Genomic DNA, 14,533 nt, shown 5'->3' with positions numbered 1-14,533 from the left:
GTTTGAGTGTATATAAAGGATGAAAAGCATGAGATGGATGGAGAAAATAGACAAAAATGTAGCTGTATCTGAAAGCACATTGCTATGCAGCGAGAGCAAGTCTCAAGATGGCAGAAGCCACACAGTGCTCTGTTAATTAACCCTGATACATTACTACTCTATGCACTTGTTTTCCTCCAGTTTGATTTCCTATAAAGCTTACAATACTAGTTCTCTAAAATACTCAAAATCACTAAAGTACATACGTATAGTATCTTTTCACCTACATGAGCCCTATACAGGCCACTGTGAAGGTCTCTCCTTAATAAAATAACTGTCTAATATTTTTAATTTAATCCCACTCCATCGTCTTGAAAGCTCTACTAACTCTTCAGCAAGCCAATGGTCTAACAGTGATGTGCACTACAGTTTCAGGTAATTTTGCAGATGAACTTCCTATATATTTGTGAACCTAAATCCTTTAAGTCTGAGTTCTATTTTGAGCCTAGCTTACTTTATGTGGTAAATTTTCATGCACTATTTCTGAATGGGGATTTCTGATGGGGAGAATTTTTTGAAATGCTGCAGTTATTTTCTATGCACACTGGCAAGACTATGCATCTTCTGCCTCAGGACTTTGCTTTTCATATCACTACTAAAATTTATTTTGCAGCAGCACCCCCAACAATCTTGTATTTAGACAACTTTCAAACATTATTCCTCCCTACAAAGGCTATACAAAAATGATCAATGGAAACACAGACTATTTTTACAGTATGAAGTTTATAGTTTCATAAAGCAGTAGAATTTTCAGCCTCATTACTATGCAACACTGAAGGTCAGAAGTATTGACTCAAAGTAATGGAAATAAAAGCATAGAAGGATTCACGTTTGCCAAAGGGCATGCTACCAGACATCTGCCTTCCTCAGGTCTCATTCCACTCCTTTGCCCACAGTTGGCATGCCTGACTGTAAATTAACTTCAGCTCCATTCAAAAGTTTTTAAAATGTACATGAAAATTAATTGCAAGTTGTAAGATATTCAAGGCTTTCCACATCCTGCCACACTACTTGTTAAGAGCCCCAAAATAATGTGGTGCTCCCTCAGGCCATTAGTGCAATTTATCTTGCATTTCTTTGCAGCTAAGAGAAAAACAAACTAAATTATTCTGAAGTAGATACATTATACAACAAAACTTCACAATGAAGAATTTCTCTCTTAGGAAACTAGTTAAATCCAGAAATAGTACCCTAAAGAACAAATGCAGAAGGGGGGAGGAGGAGCAGGTGTCAAGTTTTTGTCACAGTATCAGTTCTTCCATAACCTTTAAAGGCCTTCTGTCTACAACTCTGCATTTAAAGGAACAGATTTTTTAATTTGAGATTTAGAATTCTCATTTCCCTATCTTCTCCTCTCCCCACTTTTGTCTTCATAGGTTACTGTCAGAAGCTCTAAAATTATACTTGAAACTAGTTCAGATGCTGCTGCAAATTATGTTTTAATAGTAATATTAAAAATGCCTTTTAGAAAGTTATCTGGAGACTTATCCAAGTCCTGTACAGATATCATATACAAATAAAGGAGGCTTCAGGAAGAACAGAAACAAGTTTGAAATAAGTGCATACACCTTTGTCAGCTTAAAAATGAAGTTCAAACTTTTAACTCTAGAAATTTGCAAGGTTTTCCATGTTTCGCTAGTGCAACTAAGAGTTCAAGACGAATAAATAAAATCTATGATAGATTAGCATGCCTGTGAAAGAAGTCTTGCAAAATAGTTAGGAGAAATTCATCTACTTAGCTATAACTAAAACACTTTCACTGTAACTCTTTAAAAATTTCTCCTGTTCATCAAAACAGCTATTTGCATCAAATAGGAAACAAGATAAGATGGGGTGGGAGGAGGAGGAATAAAATCACAAATTATCTAGTGTTTTCCTAGTGTGTCAGCACTTTAAGAGATTTTCCAGATGGCCATTAGTATCTGAGAAACTGCTGAGAAAGCCCTAAGAAGGGACAAAATAGCTCTGCATGGCTTGTAGCTGTAAGTAATGTCAGCTCATCTGAACTACGGTGGAAATATACTGCTTCTCACCTCCCATGCCATACATTTCTCTCCCCCAGAAATACTCACTGGGCTAACTTGCTTCACTTCAGCACCTTTTTGATCAAGTAGTTTCCTGACATGAGATATTTAACTGAACTAACTTGGTGAGAATATATGGTGAAGATAAGCAATTCAGTAATGGAGTGAGCAAAAACATCAGATGGATTTGATTACCAAATTCAGCTCCACAAAAGTGCAACCCTGATCGTGTTTTGAGAGGCAAACAAAAAGTCAGCTATCAAACTCACAGCTGAAATTAAAAGAGGTCAGACCAGCAGCAATCAGGCAGCTCTTCCAATTATAAGGGTATATTCAAAAAAATATGTAACGTAATTTCATATTTTCCCTGGTAGAAATTTCAGTGCTGTCAACAGACATAGTGGTCAACGTCCAAACATCTACGCACTGAAAGAGCCTATTTTCAGGAAATGACCAGAAAGCAAACCTGAATTTAAGGCGATTGCCAGACCCAGTAAGATGGTGAGGATAACTACATTTAAAAGACCTGAATGGTAGGAAGCAAAGAAATAGCAATGTTTCTTTCATATTATAAACATTTACAGAAATCATTTTACACACGTAGACTGGACTTCATTTAAAAGAATATCCACTAAAGGAATGAGTTTATTAAAATTATTTCAGTGCACCAAACCAAGATGCATGAATATAGCACAGGCCCACCTCCTACTACAGTGGTTCACACAACACTTTTTTGGTACAAGAAACACACAGGAAGTTTGTTCCAGAACAGATTTTTGGAGGAGGACAAAGGGTAGTTCTCATATCCCTCTTGCAGGAGCTAACTCAAGAAGGAGAGAAGGAAGCCTGGCATAGATTGCATAGAATTACAGACACATCAACAAGTCTCACCGCAGGACAGGCCAAGTCCAAAGACAACCTGAAACTGCAGTCTTCTTTCCCCATGCCTTGATGACAGCTACAGATCATCCTACAGCTACACCTCCCACCCAAAGCCTAACTGACCAAAACCAGTTTCCTCAAAGTTGTGGGTAAATGGCAATGTAAAAGGCAGTATTTTTTAATTATGCACCTTTCCTGGTGCACACATGCAGCTGAAGCCTGGATTAGCCACTGTGTACTTAAGAACATGGAGTACAACAGTCCCTCTTATTTCTTATGTTGATGTAGGTCACCAACTTGGATAGCAACACACAGGAACACCAGAACTGGCCACGTTTACCTGACAAGGAGAAAGCTATCCCAAGCTGTACACCAACACAGAACCCTTAGTGGAGAACTTGGTTCTCATCACAATAACAACAAAGTATGTTTTTCACTGCACTCATTCAGTGACACCAAGGTAACTCTACCGGAAGCTTCCTTAACCCGACCTGCACCTCAGTTCCTCCCAGGGGTTCAAAACTCAGGCCACAGCTTTCTAATGAGATATGGCACAATATATTTTTCTTTTTAGGATGCTAACTCCTTAAGTTTTAAAATCTCATCTGAGCAATGAAAGATAAGGAGCAAGGGAGTTCACCCAGGTTTTAAGCAGAGATTATCCACATACAGCACTAGTTTCTGATTGCAGACGAGTGACTAGATGGTCAAGCTGAAGATTATTTGGTATACAAAACGCATTTAAACATCTGACAAATCAGCTTCCTGTGGTATTCTAAATCCATTCAACAGCTTCATTCCCCCGTCCATCGAAAGGAACCTTCCTGTGTTTTCTCTATACTGGTTTGGTGCAAGGAAACTTGTTCCTCTACACATTCCATTCCTTTAAATCTATTTCTTTAGAAAGTGCTTTTCTGTACAATCAAAATTAGTACAAAAAACCCAACTCACTGGCAAAGTAGAAAGAAGGGCCTGTCTCCTTGCTGTATGGTATTTTGGGACATGCTGAATTTGGGAAATAGAAAGGTAAATTAGCCTCTTGCCACGTGCATACTTCTCGTCTTCTGGATAGGTCATCATCTCTTTTTTGTTTTTTTGTTTGTTTTGGGGTTTTTTGAAGACTGTAGACTCATGCAGATATTTTTATTTACTCAGTTGCTATCAGAGTTGGATATTTAGTTTTACAACTAGGTGATGATGAAACAACTTGAGTCTCAGGTAAGCCTTCCTTCTGAACTGTGACACTGAGGACTTCAGTTCTTAACTTAGTATTAACACAAAAATAAAGTCTACATCAATTAATGATCTATTACAGTCCACTGTAATGAGAAAGTTAAAATATAATTACATTAAAACAAAAATTGGCCCCTTGCTTTTTCAGCTATACCACTGGCATTCTTAACAGTTCCAAGACACCTTTGGTGACTGGTTCACTCTTAGTCCCTGGAGAATCCTTTGAAGTTTACATTATATCCACCATTGTACTATCAGGATAATAGAATTTACTCTACTGCTGAGACAGAAACCAGATAAAGTTAGAGACAATACCAGACCAGTAAAACATATGCAAAAGGGGAAAGGGAAGGGAAGGCAGGGACAGAAATGAGAACACAAAAACACAAAATGCATCTGTATAAAACCAAGGTCTGGTTTTGCACAGGTTTGTTTTTAAACACAAAATTAAAGTTTTTCAGAGGACTCCAGTTATCCAAAAATATAGGCAATATAGCTACATGGCAGGACTATTAGAAGTTAATTGTCACAGGAATATATCCACCTGCAGCTAAGGTAACCAAATTTTCCACTGATACCACAAAACAGACTTGTATCTTTATGCTACATATATCAAGCAGTCTAACTGCAAACCCCGTCGAGTAAATTCCACCAGACCAATGATGCTCATATGATGGAGATCACAAAGAGCCAGCACCTCAGAGAAAGACAGAGGCTCAAGATGTTATCCTCCAAAATCAATGTGTAGTTTAGCAGGGTAAGAATGACAAATCAGCATTAATGTATTTGTACATGTCAGTTAAAGGTGTGCGTACCGCTTTGTTTCAGTAGTACATGCATTTCAAACTTCCCATGATAAAAACATCTAAACGGTTCATATCTCCAGAAATTAAAAGCTGGAAGTGTATAATAGATGTATTTAAGGTCTGGCTGGTAGACAGGATGAAAGATAGTTGTTTGAACATTGTACTTCCCAACTGTGCTTTTAGGGGAAAAAGAACAATGATTTAAACACTCATCTGTCATATGTTCAGACAGTCTGCTAGTGGTCAAACAGCTTAGCTATTCTGCTTCTCTTCAGCTCCCGTTAACTCCAGTTTGTGAAATAGAAGCAGGACACAACGACTGACAGAGAAACCCCAGAAGTGCAGAAATATCCTGTTAAATAGCATTAGACAAACATATTTTGGGGATTTTTTTTTAAACTGAGTAATTGTATACCAGCAAGCATAAGTCACTAGGTTTTTTGGATTCAGATCTCTCTTCATAAGACAGGAAGGAAAACAAAAAATATATACTTTCAGCAGTCAGGATAATTCACTCAATGGATAAACAGGTATTTCTCTTCATTGACAGTTGCTATTTGCCAGACTTTTACTTCACTCAAACCATTGATGAAGATAGAGTTTCAGATCTCATCAAAAAATATTTCACACTTTAAGAATGCTAAGTAATGCCACCCAACCCTCACATCTCAATGCAGTTGTCCTTGCAGACATCTTCTTTCTACTAGATGCACAGGAAAAAAATGGAGTGAACTTTTCAAGAATTATTGCAAAGCACCAGCATCTTGAAGAATAAAAGGGTACTACAGCCCACTCAATATTGACAACAGTGGGAAAAATCATACAGCAATTTTAAAGAGCCAAAAAGAAATCTGAGAACTTGCTTGAGCAAACACTCCAGAAATCAAAAGTAGCAATGGTTGTAGTTTCTCAGGAAGTTGGCACTCTGTATTTTCTATTAAGTCTTAAAAGAGGACCAGATTAGATTCAGAATCAACGTGTGTTGGTATTTAATTCAAAGATACTGTAGGTAAACTTAAGATTCCCAAAATACTGAATCTTTAAGTTGTAGATAACCTTTTACATCACAGTTCAGAACTATCTAACGTCACTCAGTGAGCCTACAAATGAGTCCAGTAAGTTGCTCTTTAGCAATTTACTCCAAGAGCAGCACATCACCTTAAGTAATTCTACATTTTTTTTTCCAAGCAGTCACTTATTGATAAATGGAAGCTGAAGTAATACATTATAGATGGATACATTTTGAGGAAAAGCAACCACTCTAGGCAAGGTCTTCAAGGATTCAGCAAACAGAAGACTTGCAAAAATCTGAACTGAGACTGTGCTGCACTACCACAGAAGTCACATAATGTGCAGCTAACTGAAAATCTTGCAGGTTAAGGGTGCAACTGAGCCAATTCTTGCTACGCTAGGCAATAAACATGCCTGCACATGGTAAGAACAAACTCTCACCAAAAAAGTGTCTCATATAGGGTTGTTCATGATGTTGCACCAGTACCCAACTGGTTTGAGTGACTTCTACAACAAGAATTTCTAAGACTTGATCATTTACTGGGAACAGGGGAAAATATTTAGAAGAGTCACCAAGTAGCTATTGAAAACAACACAGGAGCACATGCAATTTCTGTCAAATTAAGTGCTCTTGGAAAAAACAGCATTTAATTTTGTGGAAAGAAATACCAAACTATTTTTTCAAGTTCGACCCAGTTTCAGTAGTATGCACGGGTAGGTAGTCACATACCCACAACAGACAAGCTGCAAAACCAACACAAAATGCACGAAATAAGAATAGTTGTAAATCAGAATATCAGCAAAAAAAAGCTATATAGAGATTTCATCAAAGCCAACCAAGTACAGGCTTGTATTTTAGTACTACAGAATCCACTGGGTACAGAAGATAAGGATGATGCACAATGGGATATTGCTAAGAAGTCACACGCATCCATTTTGAATTAGATCTCAGAGATTATCTCACATCTGTTTATTTTAATTGGGATTCGAGAGGAGTTTTCACCAAAAAAAGGTCTGAAAGCCTTTGATCATTCACTTTATCGGAATTCTATTTAATCTAGTGAAAAAGCAAACAGAAGATCTGTTTACACGAACACCTCAAGCATAAGAGTTGAAAGGATCAAAGTAATACAATTAGCAGGATGTGTGAGGAAAAGACTTAAGCTCTGCAAGAAACTTCCATTTCAGCTTTATTACAAATGAGCTGAAATGTTCTTCCTCCAAGTGCTGTAAAAAGTTTCATCTCCATTATTATTTTTGTTTCTTAACTATGTTATCATACCATCACAGAGATCTGACAGGAGGATGTTTTGAGACGAGTAAGAGACAGACTTGCTTAGATTAGAATTAATTCCGCACTAAACTTCAGACTTTTAAGCTTGTACGTTTTCATGATATATCATGGGCTTCCATTAAGTGGAAGTGTAAAACTAAGCATCGTAAAACATACAAAGATGTCTAAAGGTACAGAAAATCTTTTATTAGAATCTAAGTCAATAATATATGTGACCCAATAAAAGTCTTCCTCAGATGCTATAACAAGTATTGAAATGCCATGTTTTCAAGAAACCATCCGCTATTTTGACATTTTATCACAATTTCCAAGTCTTTTGTCAACCTTGGATCTACCTGTTTCAAAGCATGTTTTGCAGCGAGTTTTTTTCCCTCTGAATTGGGTATTGATTTACCATACATTTATAATGCTTTAGTGTTCTTCACATTATACTTTGTAACAAGGTAACCCACATTTCAGGATTTCACTGTAAGTGAAATATGCCCATCTGGTAATGCTGGAGAATAGTTGTCAAAGTCAGAGCAATACATGAGTTGTTTCATATGCTTATTCTTGACTCACCCTCCCTCCCCCCCCAAAAAAGGTAAGCAATACAAGTTTTATTGTGCTTAAACAGTAGTTTTCATACTGTTAATAATGCTAGTAGTATCATAAAGACAGCATTTCACTAGTTGTCAGAACTAAAGTCAAGTTTTGAAATTGAGATCATAGGCTTGCAATAAAATCAGTCCTAATTATAATCAAGAAACAATCAAGGGATGTTGTGTCAAGAGCATCAAGAGAACTTGAACAAACTTCTTTCAGCAGATATTCTTTAGCAGCTTCCCAGGTTGAAATTTCATCTTGGTCACTGGCATCTTACTGAAATCAGCATACTTGAGTTTTCATTTTAACCAGGTGGCTCAGTTTTCAATGCTCTGCTCATCATATGATTTATAAACCACATCTACTGGTGTAATCTGAATGATACCCATGTTTGACGCTTGAGATTAAAGATATCCCTGCTCAATTTAACAACTTAAAAAGTTACATATAACACAAAACGTTTCCTACCATACATAGCATGCGTCTGTTCATGCGCACCATACTGTGTTGCAGAAGAAGATACTAAACCAGGCTGTGCATGTGTTGGTGGTGCCATCATTCTAGCGTTGCCCTGTATTACAGGGCTATAAACATGAGGATGCTGCATTTAACAGAAATAAGAAAAGAAACAGTCAATTGAAGGACTATTATAAAGAAACTCATCTGATCAAGCCAATAATTACATATATAGAGATAGAAACAGCTTGCCTTACTAAAATGCAATTTAAACTAAAGATTTCACACTATCACCATTAATCTAATTGATCCTAAATATATAAGGGATATTTTCTATAGTGGGCTAGAAATCAATCAAAAAACCAATCAACTAGTGGGCTAGTGTGACTAATTTCTGTCACTCTAATTATGTAATAAGCTTATGTATATAATTATATGCCTATCCAATTATATATGTATATTAAAAAGCCTTTAAGTAACAAGGTACACAAAATATTTTGTTTTTAGAACGCAGAATTGGAAGATACCCTGTTTATGATCTGAAAGGAATTGTTTCTACCCTTTTAACCGAGCTAAAAGGCAATATCAATAGCAAACGCCAGTTTCTAAACTGGCTTTAACATTTGTCACAGGCTTTGAAGCACATTACATCAAAACCAAGCATCCTCCAGAATACAGAAACTGTTCATAGCAGCTACTTACAGAGTTACTGGAGGCAACAGGCAGTATTTAGAACCGAGTCACTTAATTATGTCTGTTTTGACTAAGCACATACACTAAAAAGTCACTTACCTGAGACTGGTAGTGTGGCACATGCTGCACAAGAGGCTGATTAGGAAACTGTTGGGGACTATATGCAACATATTGCGTCGAATAAGCTGGTGGTGTAGCTACAATCGGAGGGCCTGCTGCTGAGGCAGGATGCATCATGGTGCTCTGATGATGTTGGTCTTGCCGTTGCTGTGGCATATTTGGTACTACAAAGCAAAGAGCACCTAACATTAGAAACACAGGATGAAGAGCAACTGTCTTCCTGAAAGATTTTACATTACAGTGTCACCATGACAAAGCAGAATATCCTCACTCCTCACCTTTAACCACTATATTAGAGTTCTATCACAAAGGAACTGCATGAAGAAGAGTTCCACAAGGAAACAATTTTCATCAGCACGTTTCTGCTATATGCATGGCCACTAACCCAGGCTTGCTTATTTTGTGGGGTAGAGGAGAAGGTGAAGGGAAAGACAGACTGCCAAAAATAAAGAATAGAAGAGAGAAGTTTTATCAGGATACCTACAGTAATCAAATTTGACCCTGTCCCCTTCAAAAGGCTTCATTTACCCTCTGTGGGAACTACTAGGCAACTGTTCCATTGACTGGAGAGCTGAGTCTGTGAAAGTTACTTGAGCTCACGGCTGAGGAGAGTAGAGTAAGCCTCCATGCAGCCACAAGGTTAGGTATTCACCTCCTAAGCTCTGTGCTATCCCTCAGGATAACAAAAAGTAACTTTTGGGTCACAGTCAACACTGAAGTGGACAAATCACACTATAGAGGAAAAAGGAGTAGGAATAATTAGAGGAAAGAAAGATTAAGAGAGCAGAGCACTGCAATGTGGAACTGCTTGAGCTACCCTGATAAGAAGATAAACGAAAAAGCATAGCAGCAAGGCACTCAACAGACTAATTTAACTTACTAAGCAATAGGGCATGATAGTTCAAGTTAGCTCCACCTTGCTGCAGTGAAACTGCAACTAGAAGCTAAGGTAACTAAACACATGTAAACCCCACTGCAGTGCGTAATGCAGACAGAACCCTTAGAGAGAGGAAAAGAGGGAAAAGTTGAAATACAGAAAGCAATTTGAACAGCATAAATGCACAGAATTAAATACATGTAGTTCCTTCAGGGCTCTGCTGCGTACAGTGTGGATATGCAGAAAATTATATTGAAACTCCAAAAGGGAATTCGGAACAGGAGACCTGCCTTACATAGCAAATAGAAGTATATAACAACATACATTTGATTAATGTAATCAATATTATCAACCAAAAGACTTCATGAATCAGGCCACTGTAAAGTTAGGGTACTTTTAAAACAGAAATACATTACAGGTTCAAGGTCATGGGTTTGATCCCCATATGGGCCACTCATTTGAGGGTTGGACTAGATGATTTGTGTTGCCAGCAGGTCAAAGGAGGTGATGCTGCCCCTCTACTCAGCCCTGGGGAGGCCTCGAGTACTGTGTCCAGTTCTGGGCTCCCCAGTACGAGAGAGACATGGAGCTACTGGAGAGAGTCCAGCACAGGGCTACCAAGATGATCAGAGGGCTGGAGCACCTGCCCTGTGGGGAAAGGCTGCGAGAGCTGGGCCTCTTCAACCTGGGGAAGAGCAGACTGAGGGGGGATCTGATCAATGTGTACAAGTACCTGAAGGGAGGCTGTCAGGGGGACGGGGACAAACCCTGTTCAGTTGACCCATGTGACAAGACAAGAGGCAATGGGCAGAAATTGAAGCACAGGAAGTTCCACCTGAACGCGAGGGGGAATTTCTTCACCGTGAGAGTGGCGGAGCACTGGAACACATTGCCTAGAGAGGTTGTGGAGTCTCCTTCTCTGGAGATCTTCAAGGCCCGCCTGGATGCAACCCTGTCTAACATGCTCTAGGTGACCCTGCTGAGCAGGGAGGTTGGACTAGATGATCTCCAGAAGTCCCTTCCAACCTTACTGATTCTAGGATCTCCAGAGGTCCCTTCCAACCTTACCGATTCTATGATTCCCTACATTCAAAAATGCTACTTGTTTAATTCTAAACAGCAGCTTTTAATCAATTTCTTCCAGTGACTGGAGCTACAAGACTGGAACTGATCACCACAAATCACTGTATAAAATTGCAAGAAAGCGTGCACTGTGTAGAATTAGAGTATTATCTGAAACATGACCATAAAAACAAGACCGTCATTTTTCTGCTCCTTTGCTTTACTGAAGAGATGAGAGTGCACATCAACAAGCACACACACACACACGTATAGGATTCTCATCTCCACAGCCACATGTGTCACTCATTAAAAATATGGTATTGTTAGTCCAGTTATTCAGTTACTGTTACAGAAGAGATGCAAAAGAATGAACTGGGACCAGCAACAAGCCCTTTTCAGAACAGAGTAAAATACTCTTTCTGAAGAAATACAAATTGTTCTTGTTGACAAAAATACTCCATTAATGCATCACTTGGGGCTCTGCTGCAAACTAGTAGAGAAAAACACTTTTTAAACAAACCTGTAGCATTCAGGAAATGTAGAAGACATTCAACTTACCCAAATGTTTCAAGTAACAGAGACCCTTTCCAGTTTATCAAATCAAACTCCAAAATAAATAACTCTCCGTTACTCAAACTTACTATGTTTTGACTGAATTAGCCAATCTAGAAACACCTTAATATTTCAATTTGCTTTCTTTTACTAAAATAATATTTAAAATATCAATTGAAAACAAATTAATATGCAATAGGCAATGTACAAGCATTTTTATTTTATTCATGCTGCATGCAGACTAAGAACCAAACAGGCAGTATTATTCTCACCTTTACCTGCTCTATATGTCTTGGCTTGGTTCACTGGCATGGGCGTCATGGGAATAGGATACAAAGGCTGAAACAAGAAGAGAAATTGAAGCTATGATATTCCTTAAAAAAAAGTGTGCAGGGGAGAGAATTCTGTTTTAGTATATTCTAACTTGAGCCTAGAAATAAAATTAAAAAAATAAAAGAATAGATAATCTCTAATGATATAAGAGGTGGTTATTTCTTCCTGCAACTTTATGGCCATAATTAGATGACGAACATTACAGATATGATAATTAGAGTACTCTACTATGAAAGCTTCCGTTATGAAATTAATCTCAGTAAGAAGTACCATATCCTAATTTTCAAACTGTGTTGAAAGATTCAGAGAAAGAAACAGGAAAAAGCTAACTTAAAGATCACCACAACTTTTTAGGCAATTTATTCAAAGGTAATGCTTTGTACTAAAATATTTAACAGTTGAGCTCTTCACCAATGTCATATACACTGCCAGAAAAATTCATTGTTGCTAAACCAAGCCAATAACGTTCTGGCATATCTATTTTAAAATTAGGAAACTACAATTTGCAGATGTTTGCTGGCTATTTATCGTAATGTTTACTATAACAAGTTTCACACCAATATCTTGCAGACTCCTTCAATTCTAATAGGAGGAATTCTTGTAGCCTTTTTCAAGCTGACAATTAAATTACTCAAGAAATAACCCAGTGCGTCCAAAAGGTGCTAATTAACACACTATGAGAGCAAGGTTAGCACAGGTTTTATTCCACTCTCCCCAGCAAAACAGTCTATCCCATAGTTAGTATTATTAGCCACATCTTTTTAATCACCAGCAACAATTTTCTCCAAGACAAGAAAAAACAAAACTTCCCAGATTTTAAATACGGTTTAGTGACAACTGCCTAACCTATGATATTTTCTTGCATCACTGCGATTATGTCCGCATATACAAGTGACTAGGACTATATGATTTGCAGCCTTTCTCAAGTAAAGGCTTGGTATGCCACTCAAAGCAATATGTTAAGCCAGACAGCTTTATAATAGAGTTAGATTTAAAATCCTAGTAATCCCTACAACAACCAGAAGTTAGTGGGACACAGCCAGAAGCTAAGGACAGAAAAACAGCTGCTCAGAACTTTGAGAGTAAGACTATGCTTTGAAGACTGGGGAGGAAGCCTGCACAGATTAACAACAAATGTGAGAAGAGCTGCTAGATTTTACAAGTGTTTAAATTCTTATAACATCTAGATTGAGAGACCACTGGGAAAAGTTAGTATTTATATAACTAGAACTTAACAACAATGTAATCATGCCATTTTTTACAACAGCAATATAAACTGTACTTGTTCATTGTTTTAACTTAGGTCTCCTAAGTCTCCTTGACTCACTAACAATCACCTGAAAAGTGTAAACAAGTTTATATTACATTCTGTCCTTTACCTGCACGCCTGGACTCACTGGAACCGGGTACATCATATTTGGTGCAAAACAGACAGGCTGAGTGTACACTGGAGTTGGCTGCTGATGACCCACCATGGAGGGGCTAGGTTGAGCTTGTGGACGAGGTGAGGTTGGTGTGGTAGAAGGCTTCGGCTATGAACAGAGTTCAGCAACGCATATGTGGGCTTAGCTCGATTACATCCCAAATACCTTCCTCCCGCCCCTAGCATCCCTCCCGCCCCCCCCCCCCCCCCCCCAACATTTGCCTGTGTCTAAACCTGGCCAGGGAGCTCAATGTTCTCTATAGCTCTGCTGAAGGTACTGCCTTGCCTGATTTCTAAACACGATTAAAATTAGGCTTTGATGCAAGTACCTTAAGTATCTCTGATTTAGCAGTTGCACTCTCCATGAGGAATGTGGCAGGAAGAGAGGCTATCACGCTGGTGAAATCAGGACATGACAAAAGACCTCCCCTCATCCCATCAATTTACTGCTTTAAGACAGTAATTTTAAACTCTAGAGCTCACTAGAGTTAAAGATGTCATTTTTACCCTACACTGCTTCACAGTGAAGTTAAACCTGACTGCCTTGTTCCTTTCATTTGGATTTTAAGACAAGGAATATCTGCATTAGAATTAGTGTTTTCTGACTCCAAGTCAGAAATGTTTGCATTATTCAGTGTTACGCTCAGCCATGAGAAGGGTTTTAGAAACAGAAGCAAACCATACATTTGCAAAGTGCATCCCAGATGTTTTGTGCCTCCCTTGGCATAACCCAAAGATAATTATGATTAAAACAAAACAAAACAAAAAACCCCCACACATCTCGAACATTTCCTGAAAGGGCTGGTAGCTATTACTGCAGTTCTGAAAATGTCAGTGTCACTCTAGGCGAGTAAGAGAAACTACAGTAGAAGATGTGAGTAAAGGTTGACAAAGGAAGAGGAGAGGATTTCTACCAAAACCACTCTTTGCATTTATATCAGGTAGTTGTCTCTCCCTCTCTCTCAAGAGAGCCTATCAAATCTTCTCAGGCTGGATCACCAGATAAAGTGCTATCCTTAAGGACCCTAATAACCAATAAGTTACAACCCTAATAACTGTTAAATCAAAGAGGACTAGTCACATATTTAACACTAACTAGTGGGATATCTACTCAATATTCCTGTAAACTTGGATTAGACACCC

At 38.2% G+C, this 14,533-nt stretch overlaps 1 protein-coding gene across 9 annotated transcripts in view; it reads right to left on the bottom strand.

The window, feature by feature from the left end:
- ATXN2 (ataxin 2) overlaps positions 1 to 14,533 on the bottom strand; it is a 55,120-nt gene that overhangs the window by 7,839 nt on the left and 32,748 nt on the right. For 6 of the 9 annotated variants that reach the window (XM_062589926.1, XM_062589933.1, XM_062589930.1 and 3 more), the window contains 5 exons: positions 13,347 to 13,499; positions 11,907 to 11,973; positions 9,123 to 9,307; positions 8,343 to 8,475; positions 3,897 to 3,950 (listed from right to left, as the gene is read on the bottom strand). In XM_062589926.1, coding sequence (XP_062445910.1) covers positions 3,897 to 3,950; positions 8,343 to 8,475; positions 9,123 to 9,307; positions 11,907 to 11,973; positions 13,347 to 13,499 — 592 coding nt within the window. The remainder of the gene's footprint in view (positions 1 to 3,896; positions 3,951 to 8,342; positions 8,476 to 9,122; positions 9,308 to 11,906; positions 11,974 to 13,346; positions 13,500 to 14,533) is intronic. The other 3 variants (XM_062589934.1, XM_062589927.1, XM_062589928.1) reach the window with 3 other exon arrangements.

Source organism: Rhea pennata, chromosome 17, assembly GCF_028389875.1.
Source record: "Rhea pennata isolate bPtePen1 chromosome 17, bPtePen1.pri, whole genome shotgun sequence".
In the NCBI taxonomy this organism is placed as follows: domain Eukaryota; kingdom Metazoa; phylum Chordata; class Aves; order Rheiformes; family Rheidae; genus Rhea; species Rhea pennata.
This window is presented reverse-complemented; position numbering and strand designations above follow the sequence as displayed.